The sequence below is a fragment of the Diceros bicornis genome, chromosome 1 (genome assembly GCF_020826845.1).
Source record: "Diceros bicornis minor isolate mBicDic1 chromosome 1, mDicBic1.mat.cur, whole genome shotgun sequence".
Lineage (NCBI taxonomy): Eukaryota > Metazoa > Chordata > Mammalia > Perissodactyla > Rhinocerotidae > Diceros > Diceros bicornis.
Window position 1 is genome coordinate 17,371,019 of NC_080740.1, and position 24,166 is coordinate 17,395,184.

A 24,166-nucleotide genomic window follows, 5' to 3' on the forward strand; every position below is an offset into this window, starting at 1 on the left:
TTCACCTACCTGTGAATTGCCTTCCTTTCCTTTGAAGTCCCTGATTCTCCCCACCCTTAACATCTTCTTTTGTCTTTAGCTGAGGATAGTATTTAAAGTGAGGGCTTTGGCCATTTTGTTGAGTTACTCAGTTTTCTTGGGTTTCTCCCATGTGTTATTAAACTTTGGTTTGTTTTTCTCCTGCTAATCTGTCTCATGGGAATTTAGTTCTTGGACCAGCCAGAAGAACCTAGAAGGGTAGAGGAAAATTTCTTCCTCCCCTACAGCACTTACATGAACCTAGATAGTATAATCTATGACACACCTAGGCTATATAGTACTAATCTTATGGGACCACCATCATACATGTGGTCTGTCATTGACAGAAACATCATTATGCAGCACATGACTGTACAATTTTAGCAAATCAAAAGGATAATACATCACAGCAAAGTGATAACTATCCCAGTAATGCAAAGTTGGTTAAATATTCAAATGTCAATCAATGTAATTTATCATATTAACAAACAAAAGTAGAATAATATTTTTGATGATCTCCATGGAGAATTCAATATCCATTCCTGATAAAAACTCCCAGCAAAGTAGGAATAGAGGAAAACTTTCTTAGCCTGATAAGGATGTTTACCAAAAAAATATATAACTAATCTCATACTTGTATTACTTTGCTAAGGCTACCATAACAAAATACCGGAGACTGAATGGCTTAAGTAACAGAAGTTTATTTTCTCACAGTTCTACAGGCTAGAAGTCTGAGATCAAGGTGTTGGCTAGGTTGGTTTCATTTTGAGCCCTCTCTCCTTGCTTTATATTGTCCGTCTTCTCCCTTTGTCTTCACATGATCTTTCTTCTGTACGTGTGCATGTCTGTATCCAGAATTTCCTCTTCTTCTTTTTATTTATTTATTTTCTTTGTGAGGAAGATCAGCCCTGAGCTAACATCCATGCCAATCCTCCTCTTTTTGCTGAGGAAGACTGGCCCTAGGCTAACATCTGTGCCCATCTTCCTCCACTTTATATGGGATGCCGCCACAGCATGGCCTGAGAAGCGGTACATCAGTTCGTGCCCGGGATCCGAACCCCGGCCACCAGCAGCGGAGCGCGTGCACTTAACCGCTACGCCACGGGGCTGGCCCCCTAAAAATTTCCTCTTCTTGTAAGGACTCCAGTCATATTGAATTAGGGCCCACCCTAAAGACCTCATTTTAACTTAATTACCTTTTTAGTGACCTCATTTTTAAATACAGTTACATTCTGAGGTACTGGAGATTAGGACTTCAACATATGAATTTGGAGGGGACACAGTTCAGTTGATAAAAATACTTAATGGTGAAAGACTGAATGTTTTCTCCCTAAGATCAGAAACAAAACAAGGATGTTCATTTTCACCATCTCTTTTTAATACTGTGTGTGCGTATACACTATATCTATATCTATATTTATATCTGTCTATCTATGTATCTATTTCCAGCAAGTACAATAAGGCAAGAAAAAGAAATTAAAGCCATTCTGATGAGAAAATAAGCAAAATTCCTTTTAGTCAGAGATGGCATGATTCTTTGTATAGAAAATATAATGTTTTCTGCAGAAGAGCTACTCAAACTAGTAAGTGTGTTCTGTAAGTTTGCAAAATACAAGATCGATATGGAAAAAGCAATTGTATTTCTATATAGTAGCAATGAATAATCAGAAATTAAAATTTAATGAAATGTCAATTACAATAACAGCAAAAATACGAAATACTTAGGGATGAATCTTTTAAAAAATATGTGAAGGACCTGTACATGGACAACTACCAACCACTCCTGAGAGAAATCAGAGAAGACCTAAATAAATGGAAAGATAAACTGTGTTCATGAGACGCAAGAGTCAATGTTGTTAATATGTCAGTTCTCCCCAGATTGGGATCCAACACAGTCCCACTCAAAACCCCAGCAGGCTTTTTTCTAGAAATCGAGTACCTGGTTCTAAAACTCATATGGACATGTACATGACTTGGAATAGTCAAAACAACTTTGAAAAAGAAGAACAAATTGGAGTCTAACACTACCTTATTTCACGAATTATAGTTACAGTAATCGAGATGATGCGGTAATGGTGTAAACATGGACAAATTGATCAGTGGAACAGATTAGAGAGTCCAGAAATAGACCCCCTCATATATAGGCAAATATGAAAGGTAATTAAGTAGAGAAAAGATAGTCTATCAGAAAAAATGATACTGGAAAAATTGGATATCCTCATGCAAAACAAACAAAAAGCTTAGGACCATACTTTACATCATATTCAAAATAACTCAAAATCAATCAAAGACCTAATTTTAAAACCTAACACTAAAAACTTCTAGAAAAATATATGAGAAAACATTTGTCAATTTGGGTTAGGCAAAGTTTTCTTAGATGTAACACCAAGAGTATAATCTACAAAGGGTCAAAAAAAAATATAATCCGATCCATAACTGGGTTTCATCAATGTTAAAAACTTTTGTTCTCAAAAGACATTGTTAAGAGAATGAGAAGACAAGCCACAGACTGGCGGAAAATATTTGCAAATCAAATATCTGACGAAAGACTTGTATTATGAATATAGAAAGAACTTATAAAACTCAATAGTGAGAAAACAAACAACCCAATTTTAAAAGTGGACCAAGAGGGGCCGGCCCGGTGGCGCAAGCGGTTAAGTGCGCGCGCTCCGCCGCGGCGGCCCGGGGTTCGCTGGTTCGGATCCCGGGCGCGCACCGACGCACTGCTTGGTAAGCCATGCTGTGGCGGCGTCCCATATAAAGTGGAGGAAGATGGGCACCGATGTTAGCCCAGGGCCGTCTTCCTCAGCGAAAAGAGAGGAGGATTGGCGGATGTTAGCTCAGGGCTGATCTCCTCACAAAAAAAAAAAAAAAAAAAAGTGGACAAAGAGTTAAACGGACATTTTTTCAAAGCAGAGATATGGACCACAAATAAGCACATGGGAAAATGATCAACATTATTGCTGATTAGGAAAATGCAAATTAAAACCACAGTGAGGAGCTACTATGTACCTATTAGAAAGGCTAAAATTTTTAAAAATAATTAACCATAACAAGTTTTAGTAAGAATGTGGAGCAACTGGACCTTTATACATCATTGCTGGTGAGAATGTAAAATGTTACAATCACTTTGGAAAATAATTTATCAATTTTTTCAAATATTAAATACACACCATATGATCCAGCCATTCCTCTCCTAGATATTTACTCAAGATAAATAAAAGCATGTGTCCATACAAAGACTTGTACATTCATAGCAGCTTTATTTGTAAAAGTCGAAAACTGGAAACAACCCAAATAGCCATCAACAAGTGAAAGGATACATAATTGGAATACTACTCAACAATAAAAAGAGAATGAACTCTTGATACATGATTTTGGATGAATCTCAAAATAATTATGCTGAGTGAAATAAACTAGAGAAAAATGAGTACATATGATTCCAATTACATCAAATTCTAGTAAATGCAAACTAATATGTAGTGACAGAAAACAGGTTGCCTGGGGATGTAAGAAGCAGTTGTGGTGCAGAGAGGTACTATGAAGGTCGTTAAGAAACTTTTGGGGATGATGTATATGTTAATTATCTTGATTGTGATGATGGTTTTACAGGTGTATATATGTGTCAAGACTTATTAGATCATACACGTTAAATATGTGCCATTTGTTGTCTGTCGATCTTACTTCAAAAAGCTGTAAAAAAACCCTTACTATGCTCAAACCTACAACAAGGTCTGTACCAGATAATGAATACTTACTGTGTTTTTCTTTTTAACGTATTTCAAAATAATTATAATAGAGAATAAAATCAAATTACCACCTTTAAGGAGGCGACAGTTTTCCAAGAGGTTAAAGCTGATTTTATCTAAGAATTAGGAGAATTGAAGTTTATAGGAAAATGAATCCTTATGTTAATAAAATCCTATTTTAAAAATTCAGAGGAGGAAAAGGTTGTGTATGGTTGAAAGAAATAGCCATATATTCATGATAGAGTTGACATTTCAACCACACCTTGAAAAACGGACATGATTTCAACAGAGGAAGAGGAGAAACAGAAGTTCTAGCTAGAAGGAAGGGGAAGAACAAAGGCAAAGGGCTGAGAGATGATGGCACATGTTTCAGGGAATAGCAGTCAATGCAGTCAGGGTGAACGTTTGGAGCGTGAAGAGTCTTGTGGAAGATAAGCTTCGGAAGAAAAAGTGGGGCAGATGAGACTTGTAGGCCAAGCCAAGGCAATTCCGTTTCCTCTCTGAATATTTCTTTGACTCCCATAAGCAGAATTAATCGATCTGGACTCTGCATTCCCCTGATATGTTACTCTGTACCCTGTTATAACACCTGCCACATTTTATGGGATCGTGTGTGTGTCTGGCTTTACCTTAGGTACTCTCTATTAGAAAGGACAACGTTTGGCTCATTATAAATGCTCAATAAAAAAATACGAAAGTCTAGGAGTCTATCGTGATCAGAGTAGGCAGGTGGAATTTGAACTGGGCCTGTAAAAACTGAATAGGTTTTGGATAAGATTGAGAGTAGAGAGAAGAGCATTGCAAAGAGAGAGGAGTAGAATGTCCCTAGTTAAAGTATGTATGTGGGGGTGACGGGACTATATTTTAAGGAGTACTGAAAGTTGAGGTTTACAGAAAAGTCAGTTTTTGTTATTAGTTATTATTTAGCTGAAGCAAACAGAGACACATGCTATAGATTTAAAGTGAAAAAAAAATAGGTATTTCCTCCATTGGCTGGTACAGTAGAGCTCTAATCAACCAGAAGAAGCAAAGAATTTTATAAACGATTAACAGAATATATCAGATACTCTCTTTTGGGAAATATATTTTTCTTTTCTCTTTAGGTAAGATGTATATAGTTAGATCACTATAGAATTAAGAATAGTATTATATTTGCTATTGGCACTATATTCTATTGCCATTATGAACCTCTGGTGAGCCATGGGTTGTAAAGGATTGAGAAACAGTGAACTAGGATTTCAATGCTTTGAGACAGGACTTGTGCTTGATTTAGTTTTGTAGGCAGCAGCGTGGTGTTCTAGAAAGAACAAATCAGAACACCAGGATTTGAAACCCACTTTAACTTTAAAACTTGTTCAATGATCCTTAAACAAGTTACTTCCCCTATCAGATCCTCTTTCACCGTTTACTAAATAGAATAAAAACAATAATGACTTCACATCGTTAATATGTGGGTTACACACAAAAAAAAACAAAGGAAAACATGTAGCACCTTGCTGGTACGCAGTAGTTTTCTGCCATCATATTCTTCATCTTGCACAGGAAGCATAATGCTTTGTGGATGGTAGGTACTCAAAGACTTAGTAATCGAATGAATCAATACATGAATGACTGAGAGCTTTTGAAAAATTCCTTTTCTTCTGTTATGGTGTTCGATTTAATGCATCCAGAGAACTGACTATGAAAATAACCTTTTTCCTGGTCATCTCTATTTGTTCGAGTAAAAGAACAATGTTAGAACTTCATTTCTTCTTAGGTTATATGCCTTAAAGATGTATGTACCTTAAAGCCTCATGTGCCTTAAAGCTAAATATGCTGGGAGATTTTATTTTACTTTAATCATTTAATTTCTACTTTAATTCAATTTAATTTAACTTTATAGGCCTGGTTACACGTCATAGCAGGTTCTCCAAATATTCTTAGTTCATCCCTGTTGTAGCAGTGTACATTGTGACAGCTCAGCTTTCTCTTGCTGATTAATCTCCTTGCATACGAACAGAAGTATTTCTCATAATTCTTCCAGAATGTTCGCTGAATTTTGTTAGTTTACAAAAGTAGCTTTGTAACCAGTCTTCTTATGATTTAGAAAATGAGATGAAACATAATAAAAAATGAAGAAGTCATACCTTAAGAATGGAATTTTGAGTGTTAAAACTGTATTCTGAAAGTAAATACAGTTTTAAGTAATAACCTGTACTAATTCGTTTCAAAGAAACAATATTGAAAGAATAAAAATTATGTAAATTAGCATATCATTTATAAATAGTTTCGTAGAATGCTTAAAACTAAGCATATTCAATTACAATTTGGATTACACTATTGTTTTACATAGCAAACTGTTCAGGTTGATGAGAACAAAACTACAAAATAAACTTTAACGAAATTCATATTATAAAATCTGAATTAGAAAGGCTCAAATTTATTGTAGGTACACTTATAAAGACTTTATGGAAATGGATGCCACTTGGTAAAAAGCAAGAACATATAATGTTAAAATTATTTCCATTTTTTGGCCGAATCTCACAGTTCTGTGCTTCCGATGTCTTTTAAGGCATGATTTTGGTGCTTAGTGTTCAAAGTTAATGTTTTGGTGAAGGTGTTCAGTGAATATTTGTGGAATTTAGGAAGGTTGAGTTTATGACCTATAAGATGTTGCAATTCAAAAGGTAGAAGCTAAAATCTACGAAAATCTAAGCATATTTTTTAAATAAGCTCTAAAATGCAAAAGATATCTGTGATATGTTCTGGAAAGGCAAATTTGTAGACTTCATTTTTTCAGGGAATTCGTTTGTACCAGATTGTTAAGAAATAATGAGACATAAATTTCTAGCATTTGCTTTTTTTTTAATAGTGTGTGTTACAAATGCTCCAAATCTAGGGCTAAATAAACATAAAGTTGAGTCAGGAATGCTTCTCATTTCAAAAGTAATCCTGGAATCTTGGATTAGAAAGGGACTTGAGAGTTTATCTTTTCTAACTTCCTCCTACTCCTGATGAGGGAATTAGTCCCAGGAGGGTGAACTGACTTGTTTAGTGTCCATAGCTTAAAAAAAAAAAGGGATTTTTTTTTTTTCTTCTGTACTTGGTACAAGAAGTACTCAATAAATAATTCCCAAGAAGGAAGAGTCACTTCAGCATGGCATGAGATACAGTGCATATTATTATAAATTTATTCATTAGCATTTTGGTGCTTCTGTAATTGACTAAAGAGGCTGCTTGAGATGAGTCTCTCCCTGTGAAATGGAGACAACGTTGGAAGCATGCAAGGCCTCACCCCAGATCCTGACGAATTCACCACAGTGATGCTAGGAAGACCATTGGGCAGAAATTTTCAAGGAGATTTAAATGGACACACATTTGGGACAAAAGGATTGGGGAGGGACATATTTCATTTGAGAATAAAAACAATGCTTCATCCTATTGCTCTGATTTAGTTTTGAGCATATTATTCATTTAAAAAAAAATTCAAACAGCGTTAAAGGTATTTGTTTCTTTTTTAAAAGTTGAGAGGTTTTGAGGCATAAGTCAGCTAGTTTTCTGTTTGCAACACCCCTCTGTCTTTTTGGAATCAATCATTCTTTCTTTTTACAATCATTTATTGAACACTTCTATATTCTAGGCACAGTAGTAGCTTATGAAAATAAAAAGTTAAAAAGACTTGGTCTCTGTCCTAAAGAGGGAGAGAGTTTATTTCTTGAGAGGTTACAGTACACTCGTATTGCTCCAAATTTTCTCTTCCCATCTACACTTTTCATTACAAAATTTGATAGAGTAATCATATATTGGAGAAAATACGAAATTGTAGAGTCTTTCACTTCATTTGTTTATCCATTTATTCAGCAAATATTTGTTGAGTACCTACTGTGTACCAGACACTGATGGGCTACATCAATGAGTAAAAATTCACTGATCCTGCCTTCATGGAGATTACATTCTAGTGGGTGAGACTCAGTAACCAAGAACCTATAAATAAGCAAATTACAGAGCACGTTAGAAGGTGGTAAGTCGTGTTTAAAAAAACAAGAAAGAAAAGTAGAGATCAGGGAATTATGTGGTGGAAGGAGAGAGAAAAAGAGGGTGTGATTTTAAGTAGTGTGGTTGAGAGAGACCTCATTGTGAAGGTGACTTTCAACAAAGGCTTGAAGGCAGTTGAAATAATAAATCCAAGGATTATGGCAATCATAGGATTTGAAATTTTAATTTATTTTCAGTTTATTTTGTTACATATGTTACTTCCCGGCAAGAGGATGTAGATGAGGGTCAAGTCAGAGCTTTTGCTTCTTGTTTTCTCTCCCATTAGCTTTGACTTAACCAAGAAATGGTATTTCCACTGCTTTCTCTTTTCTACTTAATTAAAATAAATGTATTTCATGGGATTTTTATCCATCAATGATAAGAGCAAGATAAGGAAATTTGAGAACTTCCTTTTGACAGCCCAAAGCAATATGTAGCATAATTTCATGTAATTCATTGTTTTTTAGAAATATAAAAATCCATTTATTGCCATTTTTAGAATGACTCAGTCACCTCAGTTTGGGCAACAAATCAACTTATTTTCCCTTTGAGTCACTGAATCAGATTCAGATAAGAAAACAGTTTATTTTCTTAATATTATTGATCGGTTTTAGCATGATTTAAAAATAAAAGTATTTGTTTCTTACAGATTGTGTTTCTGGCGTCTGCATATGCAAGTCCCCGGCTCACAGACGAGAGCTGTTCAGCCATGGCTGCGATCACACATTACCTGTATCTTTGCCAGTTTAGCTGGATGCTCATTCAGGTTGGTACGCCATTTCCTCCCCCTACCCCTTTCAACTTGCCAATGAATCTGGGTAGAGTGGTTTTTGTATCTGATATTCTTTATACTGAAATGGAAGTAATTCCATATATCCATCACTGCATTCCCAGGAAATCAGTGCAAGAAAAACAATGTAAGCTGTGCAACATTAGAAAGCATAGTGGGAAAAAATTTAGTAGGGCTGGAAATGAGGGAATTATAGGAGATAAGGTTTGTGATGTGGGCCCTATAAGACACATTGAGAAATTTGAACTTTTTCCTAGGGGACGTCATCGAATTATTTTAAGCAAGGGAGTGACATGATAAGATTTGGATTTTAGAAAGATCTCCCTGTTTGTAGTGAATTGGGAGCAGGAAAGAGTTGCATTAGCTGTATCCAGGGAAGAGAACATGGTGACGTGAATCAGGGAGGTGGCAGCAGAAGCAACAAGAAGTGGACAGCTTTTGAGATTTTTTTTTTTTTTTCAAAGCAGAAATATGGGATGTAGAGATTGGCTGTGAGAATGCAGAAGGTGCGACCAAGGATGTTTCACAATTTTCTGGCATAAGTGGATGGGTGGATGGTGGTGCCTTGAACTGAAATAATGATCACTGGAGATTGGGGGAAAGATGATGAGGGTTTTTTTAGGGCATGGTGAGTGTGAAGTTCCTATGAGACCTGCAGTGGGGACTTTGAGACAAGTGGGAAACACACGGCTAAATCTCAGAACGGAAGCCTGTGCTATAGAAATATGTTAGGAAATTGTTGACTTTGAGTTGGAAAATGGAGCCACTGCTATGGAAGAGATCACTTTGGAAAAGAGTACGAGGAAAGACCCAAAGAGTCCTGGCATACACTCCTGAGGAACTAGTAAATGCTGGGGGAGATACGAGCTCTCTTTGTCTGACTAAAGTCCCAAATTCTCTCTACTGTCCTATGCTGATTTGCTTGATAAATAGGTTAATGTGAGAGTTGCATCCACTTCAGCAGTATTAATGTCACTAATTAAATGGCTGAACTAAAATGCTGCCTTTGATAATGCTTTCTACATAATGATATTGTTAAATCTTTTATGCAATAAAAATAATTTCGTATGTGTTTCTGAGTATGCATGTGAACTACCTTATGTAAACCAAATGCATTCAAGCACTTGCATATCAAGGAAGGGATATTTCCCCAAGTATGATTCTGTAGTGGTGGAGGCTGAAGGAGAAGAGAACTGAACTATTTAGTTAATAGAACTAGTTGGAACAATGGGAGCTCTGCTTCTGGGTTTGAATTCTGGCTCTGCCACTATCTTTGTAAACTTTATCAAGTTATTGACTCTCTCCAAGGTTTATTTCTGAATCTCCATATGGAGATCACAATTCCCATCTCATAGAATTATTGGTTTATAGCTCTTTGAGCAGCTCTAATTATGGAAAGTTAATAATATTCTCCAAATCCCCCTCCCAACAATTAAAAAATAAAAATAAATCCAAACTATATAACGTAAGCAAAAATTGGCTGAGATTGAAATAGTATTTGCTGGATTCTCTGATTGCAAAATTCTTTAGGTGTTTATCTAAGCTGAGCTTTTTTTTGTGTGTGAGGAAGATCAGCCATGAGCTAACATCCATGCCAATCCTCCTCTTTTTGCTGAGGAAGACAGGCCCTGAGCTAACATCTATTGCCAATCCTTCTCCTTTTTTATTTCCCTTTTTCTTCCCAAAGCCCCAGTAGATAGCTGTATGTCATAGTTGCACATCCTTCTAGTTGCTGTATGTGGGACGCCACCCCAGCGTGGCCAGAGAAGCGGTGTGTCGGTGTGCACCCGGAGCTGAACCTGGGCCACCAGTAGCGGAGCGCGCGCACTTAACTGCTAAGCCATGGGGCCGGCCCCTAAGCTGAACTTTTTATGTGCGCCCTGTATATGTGGCTCTTTATCTGCCTGAACTGAGGTCCCCAGTGGTGTGCTGAAGGTCTTGGTCCATGTCCCTGACCTATTCAGTTTTTGATGGATGACTTGGATGAAAACACAGGAAACTTGTCTTATCGGGTATGCAGATGATACTCAGCTGAAAAGATAGCTGAAACAGCAAGCCGCCTTCGTTAAGAGTACAGGTGGAACCAATGTAGAGAAACTGTACTGTGACAGATTGAAAGCTAGAGTGAAAGAGACATAATCTGATGGGGGTTAATGTAAACAACTTGAAATTTTAATTTAACACAAACTCAGTAGCAATCAAATCTGTGACCAGGTTGCTTAAAACATAGCAACTACAGTAAATGCAAAAAACAACACAGACCTAGGTTACATTCATAACAGTATGGAGACAGCTGAGGGAGCCGTGGTTACATTGTAATCTACAGTGTTCAGACAACCTGTGGACCCTGTAACCACTTTCATGAATCATGTTTCAACAGGGACATTAACCAGCTAATGAAAAGTCAGACAACAGTCCTATAAGAAACTTTGAGGCAGCTGGAGATAATTCACCTGGAAAGAACTTAGGGAGATGTGATGGCTGTCTACAAATACTGGAAGGGCTGCCACAGGAAGGAAAGAGTAGACCATATAGCTCCATTTGGAAGAACCAGAACAAATGCGTCAAAAATTAGAGGAGCAAATTTTGATTTACATCAAGAACTTTTATAACCAATTAAACTGTTAAAGAGTCTATTTCTAAAAGTAGAGAGCATCCATTACTGAAATATATTCAAACAGGGGGAATGACCAACTTTCAAACATGTTTTAGATGGATTTCCTGCTTTGGAGGAGGGCTAGACAGGATGGCATATAAGATTTCATCCAACTTGAGAGACTGGTGTATTCTCTCTCTCTTCTTCAAGTCTTAAGCAAATATGATTGTGGCTGATGCACATTTAGTAAACTAATTAGATTTCTGTATGGCTAATGGTTGGGAAAACTATTTAAAGTACTAGTGAAGTTTAATGTATTTCAGATGGTACACCACATATTTTTCATTGGTTTGTGGTGTGACCACAAGGGAAAAATTCAATAACTTCTGGTTCTAGGTAGGGTACTTGTAATGAATTACTTTGTGGTCAGAGGTCGTCACTTTACCAACCTGTGTTTTCCCGTTTATAAAATAGTTTGCTAAAATCCTTTTTTTAAAACTAAAATCCATTTTTAAAATATTATGTAAAAGATTAGACTACTGTTAGTCCAATCCTGTTAGTCGAATAGGGTTGAAAAATTTGCAAGAATATTAACATGACCCTACTTCATATTTTTTTGCAGTATAGAAGAGAATTTGATATATGTATGTGGACACATAGCTTATAATGGCAAAAAGTTAATCATTAACTTTTAATCATTGGCCTAAGTATGTCAGAATTATTGTAATCTGCTTCATATCTTCAATCTTAGAATAAATGCATTTAAATGACTTTATCTTGAAAAGTTATTTTACTTTGTCATAAACTTTGAATACATTATAGTAAAATTGGATTATATTTTAGAGTAGCTAAAGAAAAATTTTATTTGTAAACAGGTTATGGTTATGTGACTTCTCTGAGCCTAAATTTTCTTATCTGAATAATCAGGTTTGTAATAACAGTACCTCTTTTTGAGGACTGTGGAAAGATAAAATGAATTAATACGTGGAAAGAGCTTGGAATGATGCCTGGCATAGTCTGCACACTCCATACATATTTACCCATATTATTGGCTAAGAAAATATGAATGGCTTATATTTCATAAATTTTGAAACATGTTGAATACTCTGCTTTTCCAATATAATTTACACCTTTTTTTACAAAAGAGAATTAGCTTGATATAGTGGAAAGAGAGGGCTGACTTAGAGTGAGGCAGACGCTGACTAGCTGTGAAGACTTAGCAAACTGGACAGCCTCTCACCTCTTTACTAAGGTGCGTGCTTGGCTCATAGCCGGCTCCGTAAGTGGTGGCCTTGACTCTGTTTCTTCAGGCTTTCCCTTTCTTTGACAGGGAAGTCATACTGTGCATGATGGGAGTAAGTAACAAATTACTTCGCTTATTTTTTTAAAGCAAAGAACTCACAAATTCCCTTTTTGGCCGTGGAAATTGACTTATCTTTGCATTTGCTCTTCACGTAACATCACTCTGAAATGACTTCCCACTTCCTTAAAACATCAGGGTCGTTGCTACTTCAAGAAAGATTGACAGCGGGAATTAAAACTCTTGTAATATTTTTACTCTATTTTTCTAGTTGTTATTGTTCTCTTTTCATTTCCTTTTTCTGTTTTGATTTGCTTTCATTGTAGAAATAGCATATACTAATGGTATAAAACATAATCGAACACTACAGAGAAATATAAAATGAAAAGTACATCTATTTCACACAGTCTCTACCATCTGCTTTACCCTCAACCCTACTCCCAAAGGTAAACATTCTTAATGGCTTCCTGTGTATCCCTCCAGAAATATTCCACAAATATACAAATATTTATAAATATATAAACAAGCACATATGTGTATGTTCTTCTGTGTGTGTGTGTGTGTATATTGTGTGTGTATATTTATATATAGTGTGTATATATTTTCATATATATATATATAAATTTACTGCATACAGATATATACTTTTTTTTCTAGAGTATAATATGGTTATTTCATAATTTATTTTTCTGGTCTTCTATTAATGAATTGCTGGTTATTTCCAGTTATTTTTGCTATTATAAACAGTTTCCTTGAACATCCTCACACTCTGAATATTTGTTTACTTATGGATTGTCCATGGATTTAATTCCTAGAACTTATGCCTTTACTATTAACATCTATGTGAAATATGCCATGTGAACTATCTGGATTTCCAGACCATGAGTTAATCCATGAAAGAAATAAATCACAAGTAAATAATTTGAGATATCAGTAGACTATCTAGGTAAATAGAAATTTAATTTTGTCTGTATATTCATTTGGCCCAATTTTATGATCATTTCCTGTCTCCAAGTTAAATCGTATATCAATCTGCTTCAATTGTGAATAATAGCCAAACCTGGGGTTGTCCATGCAGTCTGTTTATCTCATGTCTAGGGGCACAGCTTACTTGAAAGTATAATATTTTATTTTGAAACTAAAGCTTGCTTGAAGAACATATTTTTTAAATGGTAAAGTTAGAAATCATTTTACAGTTGCACTTGAGCATTCACATCTTGTGCCTTAATTTCTCCATATAATCAGGCTATGAAGAATCAAATATATTTATTATTTATACCTTGGCAGAAAGGCTCCTTAGTGCCAGAACACAACAACAGGAAGGGAAATGCTAAAATTAGCTGTTTTTCCCTTCGTCATTGATTTAATTTGGGGGGACATCAAAGGTATTAAGGACAACAGACTGATAATTATTAAGATAAAAATGACATACCCAGGAAATACTGAATTCTCCAGTCGTCAAAAAGCCTTGCAATTTATTTCATGCAAAATTGTTAAGAAAGAAGGAGGATAACTGGAGCAAGGATGTGTGGCAACGTTTCTTAGACTCTCTTCTGAAATGAATGACTAAGAACGTATGGTAATGATAGAATTAATAGCATCTGTGATCTCTAACTAAACTTGATGCTATAAATCAGTTCAAAGTTTCTGGTGACACATTTAATAACCAAATAGTAACCAACAGGGTAAATACCAATCTTATCCCACTTACCATGAAAATTTATGGAGTTCAAGGCTTATTTTTAACTTAAAAAAAAGAAAAAGCGTTTCTCCTATATATTTTACAAATACACTAATATGCATCATATTAGTATATATTATGTGAGTAAACTAGTGAATCTGTGTTTACGGAGCATATGAAAGCATAATTATGACCTGTTATAATCAAACAATTAACAAGATATGTCTTCTCTATTTTTCTCTGTGGACACTTGGAAAATAGTAGTAGTCATCATTGAAAATGTTACTGTAAAAATAAAGACATGTCTATATAGGAGTGTAAGTAAATATTCAGACAGTCTTTCAGTTTATTCCTGTCTATATTTGACCTAAATTGTATCTGAGTGTTTTAGTGGAGTGGTTTGCGTCTTAAGCAGAATCAGTATAAGTTCTAACAGTCGTAATTACTAATTCTGGGAAATATACGTCTCCTTTCCTCAGTTTCCTCCTGTGTAAAAAAAAAAAATCATAATAAAACTTAGGAGAGCAGTTGTCTTGATTAAGTGAGATATAGCTTGATGTGGGGTCTATTACTATTACCCCATCTATTACCCAGTTAGTAAGTACTGGTTCCCTTCTTCCTCTCTTATACTATTGCATTTAACATTTTAAAATTTCCACCGGTTAACTTTGACCCTCTTTATTAGGAGTTCAGTCAAATCAATTAAAATTATTGAGCCTCCTAAAATTCTTTCTGGCAAGTTATGAAAATGAATAAATTCAGTAACTAAACCAAATTATGAAATTATTGTTAAATTCAATAAAAAATTAACTCATACCGTGTATATCTTTGATATTTATCAATAAAGATTATATGCAAAACGTTTTACTATATACTACGAGGTATACGAAAATTAATTTGCCACAGCTCAGAGTTGTGTTTCGGCCATTTATATTCTGATAAACCTGTATAAGTAGTGTTAGCAAAAAGTGGAGAGGGAGAGAGAAAGGGTTATCTCCATACTTGTACCAAGAAAATGCATCTCCAGTGGCAAATACAGTGAGTGGGAAAAAATGAGGACAAAAAAAGAAGCTCTCATGCAAATAGTAATATTGCCAATATTTGTGTCAATTTCTATGGAAATAATTATTAAACTTAGTCAGTCTTCAGAAGTCCAACGAGCTTTGAGCTTGTGTTCTGCTCCCAGTTCTGTAACCAACCAGAATATGAAGAAACTGTGTTTCCTCTCACTGTCTCACTGTCCTTGTCTCTAAATAAGAGGTTGTGGTCAGATGGTCTGGGAGGTCTGTATCGCTGCTAAAATTCATAGTCTGTGCATCCATGACGTTAACGTTTTTACTTAAGAAACTGTAAATTCTACACTGATTCAGTCACAAAGTGTGAGTCAGGAAATTGTCAATAACTTATAGTTTAACCTCTACTTTTACCAGAGGAGGAAATTGAAACCCAGAGGAGCCAAATGATATTGGCCAAAAACATACTGCTTGTCCATGCAGAACTATGTTAAAAACCCAAATCAAGTCACTCATCACCATGTCTTTTCAAATTTTTATAAATCTAAAAAAACCATGATTTATATTATTCATTATTCACCTGAAAGTTTATCTTTTGAGTGTGTATGGGGACTTTTGCAAATCCTCTTTTCCTCTATTTCTGTAGATTGTGCTTATGACAGGAAATTTTCAAAAATATCATTAAGTAATTTTCTTTAAATTTGTTAAAATGGACTTTTAATTAAGTTCTCTCAAGCTACAGTCACCCAGGTAGTCTTGAAATGCTGGTGATTGTGATAGGTGTGCGAATTCTAATAGGTTATCCTTCACTGATAAGCATTGACGAAAATAAGATAGTAATTCAAATATATTCAGTGTTTAGAGTTGACGTTAAAGATGTAACTCTTTGGTAACATCACTAACTTTTAAACACACTGCAAAACATTTTATTCGGTTGTCCCTTTCAAAGTGGCTGATTTGATGGTTACTAATGCTGAAAACATTTTTGGATCTGTTTGGACTTGCCTTCAGAGCCTGCATCTTTGGATTCTGTGTGTGTATGAACTGTAGTCAAGTCAGATTCATGTAGTTGATTAAATTTGGGGATAATAACATTTTGACGAAAAATGTAACATGACTACATAGTGATGACGTCGTGATGATGATGATGCTGTCTCTCATCTTATGAGATGGTCCATAAGATGGTTCTAATGAAATTTTTAAAGCTTAGAGATAGAAATGTAAATAGAGACCTAGATATTGAAATTTTCAGGTCACACTTACTCTTTAGCAGGAGAAGTGTAAGATGGGCAGTGAATGGTAAGTAAGCCATGTTCAGTCTGTGTGAAGCATGTTTGGGTGAGAGTGACACCCTTGTATTGAGTTCTCATAATTCTGTTAGTTCCAACATTGGATAATCACACAGATCACATATGCTCTATATCTGTCAACATAAAATTAGTGTGCAAACATAATGGTCTCTTAATACTCTTACCTTAGATTATAAAGGAAGAACAATGATTATAGGAAAGGGAATATAGTCAGTGCTCCACTATCTTCTTTTTGTTTTGAGAATGGCAGTAACTGGAGGTTTTAATCCAATTGCTTTAGAATAGCAATATATATCTCAGTCAAGTTTTTTTTTTTTTTTTTAACAACGAAGAAAAACTAAGTTGAGCTAATTTAAGCAAACATTCAAATCATAAAAGGAATAGTAAGCGTATAGGATAACTCATTGAACCCAGGAACTGTAAGTACAGTTGGGCCTCATAAGGGACAGTGAGCATGAATGGAAGGCTTTGTCCGTCCATTCTTCTCTGCAAACACACTTTCTCTCTTTGCTTGGCTAGACCCACCACTAAAGTTCCACTAAAGTTCATATGTCCTGTCCCCTTTTTTTAGTTGATCAGCTTAGACTATCACCGAATTTCAAGGAATTCAATGATAGGTGAGTGGCCCAGCCTGGGTCAGGCTTCTCCCTTGGATCGAATCAGCTGTGGACAGAGGAGCAGGGTCATGAGCCTGCTCTGCATGTGTTGGGGTGGGGGAGGAGTAGGGAGGAGGGGTTCAGAGAAGGAGAGCTCATAGACTAGACATATCCCAAAATGTGCCTACCATACTATATTAAAATATTTTAAAATTCCAGTAAAACTTTTAGTGAGTTAGTCAAAACAAAGCTTATGTTTGGGCTATATGGTATTTCTAGAATAATTAAATGTTGTTTAATTACATAGCATTTCCATTCTATAGAAAGGATAAGACATATAATGGGAAATGCTCTCCTTAGAGTATAGCTGAGCGGTTGGATTGTGTTGAGATGCAAAGGGATTTCTTTTTAAAATCAACAAAAAGCTAATGACTTTTGGAGCTTGTTTTGCTTGAGAATTCAAGAATTCAGCCGCACTGTGTCTTGATCTCTTTGGAGCAGAAGCGTTGGGTGTATAAATCTAGCAATTGCGCTTGTCTCAGTCTTGTCTGAGCCTGTGGCAAAGGTCAGACAGTTGCTGAAAGGGTCTATGATTCTAACTGATGGCCTAATGTCCATCTGTGTAAAAGCAGACATTTTGGAAATGTCCTGATCTTTATCATGATGAATCAATTTAGAAGTCCTTTACCAATCCATACTCTCCTTCCTGATTCTGCCACCAACTATGTCACTGAGTTACCATGTTACATGGATACACACAAGTGTCTATTTAAAATAAATAATTAGTACTTTTATTTTAGAGATAGGCTAATCATCCTTACTTTGTGTGAATTTTCATTCTCGAACAGGCAGTATTGATCACCTCAGCGTCACTTGATACATACAATGCACTTATTTGGGTACATGTCCCTATAGTCATTATGGAAAGAGGGGGAAAAACCTTCTTGAACGTCATAATTTTTAAAAAGAAGTTAGAACAAATTTACATAAGGAACAACTCAAAACATGCTTCATCATTGCAGATATAAGCAGATGTACCTAACAATATAGAGTGCTGACAGGAAATAAAATTCAGAAACAAAAATCTCCAAGTAACCAAACATTTGTATCTTTTCCTGGTTTAGTCCAATCAATACTAATCCTCCAAGGCTAATTTGGTCTAGATAGACTCTTACTTGGAAGAATCAGGAAACAGCATTTGAAAGCCTTCCCACAAACTTTAGGCATGCTTATTTATCACATGGAAAGAGTTTCCATTGTATCACTGCTTACTTTTGGTCTTAAACTATTTATCTTTTATCTTTCACGCTGTCTCACACCCTAATAGAAGATTTTAAGGGAGGTGGTAACATTTTCCAGTGGTGACTATATGCTCAGTACTTTATATGTAATATCTCATTTAATCTTTATAGTAACCTCATTGTGCATATGAGGAAACTGAGGCTCTGGGATTGTTGTTACTTGCCCAAGGTTATCTCACTAATGTATAAATATATATAGAGATAGATAATTCTTCTGTACGCGCATTCTTTTCACCATGTGAAATTGAGAAGGGGGATTTATCCAGTGAATAAGTATTATCGTGTGAAATATGTATGACATGACATTCAATGTTGTTCCTGTACTAAATGATAATTAAGCATAAGTGCTCTCACAGAAAAAGACCACTAGAAGACAGAATTATATAAGTTCTAGATTTGGCTTAGATACAAAGTAGGTGTGGGATTTGGGGCCAATAATGACATTTCCAGGCCTCAATTTTCTTATTCTGTCTATCTAATGTGTCTCCTCATCCCCCTCACTCTCTATACATTTGTCTCTTTTGTATTTTTATCTTAATAATATAAGAAATAGATATAAAATATGATACAAATATAAATATTTTCTGTAATGATTGCTTTCCCACTTGTTTGGAAACTAAGATTCAAGAAAGCACATACCTCCCCCATCTCTTTGACTGCTATATCCCCAGTGCCTAGACTGGTCCCTGAAATTTAAGCACTCAGTAAATACTTGTCAAGTGAATGAATGAAAAGGAGAGAGTATAAATTGAGAAACAAAAACAGCTACAAACCCACCCCATCTCAGTACTGTTTTCTCTGTGCAATCTTTTCTGTTTACTTGTCTGTATCTCCTGCTGGGAACTGGGACTGGGACTGTGTTCACAATTATATGCCTGTTCCCTGCAACAGTGTCTGGCCCTGCCGTATGATAAGCCCTCAATAAATAAAAATCATCGAAAAGTCTGGAACATAGGGCTATTTACTTCATTATCATCGTGGAGTTGTTCACATGGGAAGTAAGTTTGAATATCAGTGTATGTTTCTTCAAAGACACATTTACAGAACAATCACAGACGATTATGACTTGAGAGTAAATCAAAGCAAGTTAAGGAAAATAAAATGTACAATAAATAAACTATTTCCCAATGTTTCACAACTTTTGAGGTCTCCTGAATTTCTTGAGTGTGCGAAAGAATGAATGTGTGAACCAACTAAAAAAATCAAATCAAAACTACAGTTATTAAGTAGATCCAAGCCCTTGGTTGGTCAGTAACTCTTTATGCCTTAACCAGGTGAGTTTGTGTCCTGTGCCATTAGACAGAGCCTGTTCATTTTATGATGTTTCCTTCCTTAGTCTGTGAATTTCTGGTACGTACTGGTGATGAACGACGAACACACAGAGAGGCGATATCTGCTGTTTTTCCTTCTGAGTTGGGGACTTCCGGCTTTTGTGGTGATTCTCCTCATAGTTATTTTGAAAGGAATCTATCGTCAGAGCATGCCACAGATCTATGGACTCATCCACAGTGACCTGTAAGTACATCCAGGCAGAACACTTTGCCTTCTTAGCCTTCGCGTACCCAGGCAGCTTGATTAACAGATGGAGGAAGCGGTTGACTCGGGTATGACTGAAGGACCACCAGGAAGACATCTGCTTTCCTGACACACTGTTTGAAGTTCTGTTTCCTCCAATTATCCCTTTAAATAAGAAACTAGTGCCTCTCCAGTTCCTCTGATAGATGCAATTTTCTCAGGTGAATTGATGTATCTAACAGTTCACAGTAATTTGTACCTTAGCATATTTTAGTTTATTAGACTGAGACAAACAAAAATACCTAGCGAAATCAAGGAACCATGAACATTTTGATAAAGAATAGAATCAGTGAAAAATTTGAGGTGTGCCACATTATCTAAGGAGTCTGATTTTTTTGGGGGGGTGGGGGATGGCAGCATTGTCATTTATAAGATCCCTAAATACCAAAAGACTGTATCAGAGTGCATAGTGTCTACACAAGTAGATGAGACAAGGTCAACGGGGTCCTTCCTATATATATTCTTATAAAATACATTAGCAGTCTTGAAATCTAACGAATCTTCATACACACACATCTGTATGTGCCTTAATCCTGAATCTGGTGTCTTACAGCTTTGAGGACCACTCAGTCCCTTTTATTGACTCCACATGTGGAAAAAAACTAATAATAATGAAGCTTAATCAGCTCCCTGGTGTAATGAGGATTAGAGGAAAAAGTAACATTTCTAAATAAAAAAGAATAGCCTATTCACAATCTTATGAGGACAATATTACCTAATTATCTCACAGGTATTGTGCAAATAAAAATTAGTTAATAGATGTGAAAAATCTTTGAAAGTAAAAGTACTGTCTAAGCAGAAATCATTTCAATATCATTATTGCCTCTGGTCAATTATGATCGTCTGTTATATACTAAATAAATACTTGTTATTGATGTATGCAAACATATTTCACACATGGACAATCACAGACACATATCCCACACCACATTCAACCAAAGGAGACTAGCTATGTAATACACACACACCCACTGGGATACCAAATTTGGTAATTTTGTCTTTGTACTGAGATTCAATAAGATTCCCTCGTACTGATTACTTTATAGTATTGTAATGTATTTTATCCATATAAAATTCTAAGAGCCTAATGTTCTAGAAAGGAATGATCATGTCTTTTCAAAATTATGTTATGACATTTTACTATCCCTGGCTTTAATTTAAATCTTGAGCTGCCAGGATTAATTTTAGAAAGTTCTGCATCATTCTTTGTCAAATACAGAGTAACCATGAGACAAGCCTTGGTGGCGAGCAGCCCATTCCTTTCACGAGCTCCCTGGCAAGACAGGACTTATTCGGTGGCAGTGTTAGCATGACATGTGCACCCACCCGGCCTTGATAAATGGGACCTGATGAAAGTGATTTTAATTAGAAGAAACTCTCTCGATGCTTCTAAAAGGATTTTTAAAGAGAGAAATAAAGTGTTATGCAAGAATGTCCAAATTGACTGACTCTTAAAATATTTGCCTTATGAGCCTTTTGCAAACAGTTCTTGATTTCCAGCTCAATTATAATAAGTGAAATGTAAAATATATAAACCTCTTCGTGGTTTTAATATTATAGAATTATTAGACCAAGAGTGACTAACCTTTGCAAGGGTTGCTTTTCTCCTTCATTCGCATGGGATATTTCTAAATCATCCTCATGGGAGTTTATTTTAGTTTTTTAAAAAATTCTATATTTTTTAATATCACTTTAATCTCAATATAAGAATATAAATTACTATATTATTTATGTAAAATATGTATGTAAAACATCATATACTTATGTTATCATTTAAAAACATGCCTTTTTTCTCGAGGTAATGATAGGATTTGTGATTGTGTGAAATAATAGCTCATCTGTTGTGCAGTGGTTACTTCGTAGTGATAAAAATTTCTCTTTAGTGAAGAATTTTCTCTAAATAAATCTCTAATGCATTAATATATACAAGTTATTTTAAAAATGTTTTTGTTAAATTTTGGAACCAAGATTGTGATCATTTCATAAAAACAGGAAGAGATCTCTCTCTTCCTATTAGCTGAAAAAGTTTGCAAGTTTGGTGTCACTTCTTCGTTAATATTTTGGAAGACTTCACACATGAAGACTGCTAGGCCTTCTTTGCAGGAAGACTTTTAATTATAGATTTATTTTCTTTAAAACATATAGAACTATTCATATTTTCTATATCTAGTTCTTTCTGTATCAGTTTGCTAAATTGTCTTTTTTCTATGAATGTTTCCATTTCGTCTAACTATTCAGATTTTTTTGATGTTCGTAAGATCTGTAGTGATGAATCTTTTTTCGTTCTTGGTATTGATAATTTGTGTCTTCTCTTACTTTTTTTTCTCTCTTGATCAGTCTTGCTAGGGATTTATCAATATTATTGTTCTTTCCCAAATTCAGCTTTTGACTTCTTGATATTCTCTATTTTGTATTTGTTTTCAATTTCATCAATTTCTACACTCATCTTTTTAATTTTATTACTTTTACTGTCTGAGTTTTATCTAATTTCTTCTCTTTTTTTTGGCTTACTTTGTGCCAGGCACTATGCATTTATTTTATTTATTTTTTAAATTTTTCTGCAGCTTTATGGAGATATAATTGACGGGTATCATTGTGTAACTTTAAGGTGTACAATGTGATGATTTGACACACATATCTATTGCAGAATGATTACCACCGTAAAGTTAGTTAACACCTCCATCAGCTCACATAATTAGCTTAGCTTTTTCTGCGTGTGTGTGATAAGAACATTTAAGATGTACTCTTTTAGCAACTTTCAGGTATATAATACAGTATTGTTAACTAGAGTCATCATGTTGTACGTTGGATCCGCAGAACCTATTCATCTTGTAAGTGGAAGTTTGTGCCTTTGATCAACATCTCCCCATTTCCCCCACCCGCCAGCCTCTGGCAACCACCATTCTAATCTCTGTTTCTGTGAGTTCAGCTTTTTTAGATTCTTCATATAAGTGAGATCATACAGTATTTGTCTCTCTCTGTCTGACTTATTTCACTTAGCATGATGTCCTCAAGGTCTATTCTCATGGCTGAATAATATTTTGTTACAGATATATATAATTTCACATCTTCATGCATACAGACACACTTAGGTTGTTTTCATGTCTTAGCTGTTGTGAATAATTGAATAATGCTGTAATGAATGTGGGAGTGCAAATATCTCTTCAAGATCCTTGTTTCATTTCCTTTGGATATATACACAGAGGTGGGATTGCTGTATCATTTGGTATTTCTATCTTTAATTTTTTGAGGAACCTCCACACTGTTTTTCATAGTGGCTGCACCAATTTACATTTCCACCAGCACCAATTTACATTTCCACCAACAGTCTGTGATCGTTATTATTTTCTTCCTTCTGCTAACTTTGAGCTTAGTTTGTTCTTCTTTTTCTAGTTCCTTGAGGTGTAAAGTTGGGTTGTTTATTTGAGATATTTCTTTCTTCTTAGTGTAGGTGTTTAGTTCTATAAACTTCATCCTATAAGTTTTGGTATGTTGTGTTTTCATTTTTGTTTGTTTCAAGTTTTTTTTTTTTTTTAATTTCCCTTTTGATTTCTTCTTTGACCCATTGGTTGTTCAGGAGTTTATTGTTTAATTTCCACATATTTGTGAATTTTCCAGTTTTATTCTTGTTATTGATTTCTAGTTTCATACCATTGTGGTTGGTATGTATGACTTCAAACTTCTTGAATTTATTAAGACTTGTTTTGTGACCTAATATACGATCTATCCTGGAGAAGGTTCTGTGTGCACATGAGAAGAATGTGTATTCTGCTGCTGATGGGTGAAATGTTCTGTTTATGTATGTTAGGTCCATTTGGTCTAACGTATAGTTCAAGTCCAATGTTTCCTTATTGATTTTCTGATTGGATGATCTATTCATTGTTGAAAGTGGGATATTGAAGTCCCCTACTATTATTGTATTGTTCTCTATTTCTCCCTTCAGATCTGTTCATATTTGTTTAATATATTTGGGTACATATATATTTATGTCCTCTTGATGAATTGACCATTTATCATTATATGATGGCCTTCTTTATCTCTTGTTACACCTTTTGAGTTAAAGTCTATTTTTTCTGATATAAGTATAACTACCCCTGCTCACTTTTGGTTTCCACTTGATGGAATATCTTTTTTCATCCCTTCATTTTGAGCCTATGTGTGTCCTTGAAGCTGAAGTGGCTCTCTTGTAGGCAGCATATAGTTGGGTCTTTTTTATCCATTCA

The 24,166-nt window shown here is 35.2% G+C and overlaps 1 protein-coding gene across 1 annotated transcript in view; it reads left to right on the forward strand.

Moving 5' to 3' along the window:
* ADGRV1 (adhesion G protein-coupled receptor V1) overlaps positions 1 to 24,166 on the forward strand; it is a 521,379-nt gene that overhangs the window by 339,469 nt on the left and 157,744 nt on the right. Inside the window, exons 84-85 of the mRNA XM_058528960.1 lie at positions 8,431 to 8,547; positions 19,705 to 19,883. Of these exons, the coding sequence (XP_058384943.1) occupies positions 8,431 to 8,547; positions 19,705 to 19,883 (296 nt within the window). The remainder of the gene's footprint in view (positions 1 to 8,430; positions 8,548 to 19,704; positions 19,884 to 24,166) is intronic.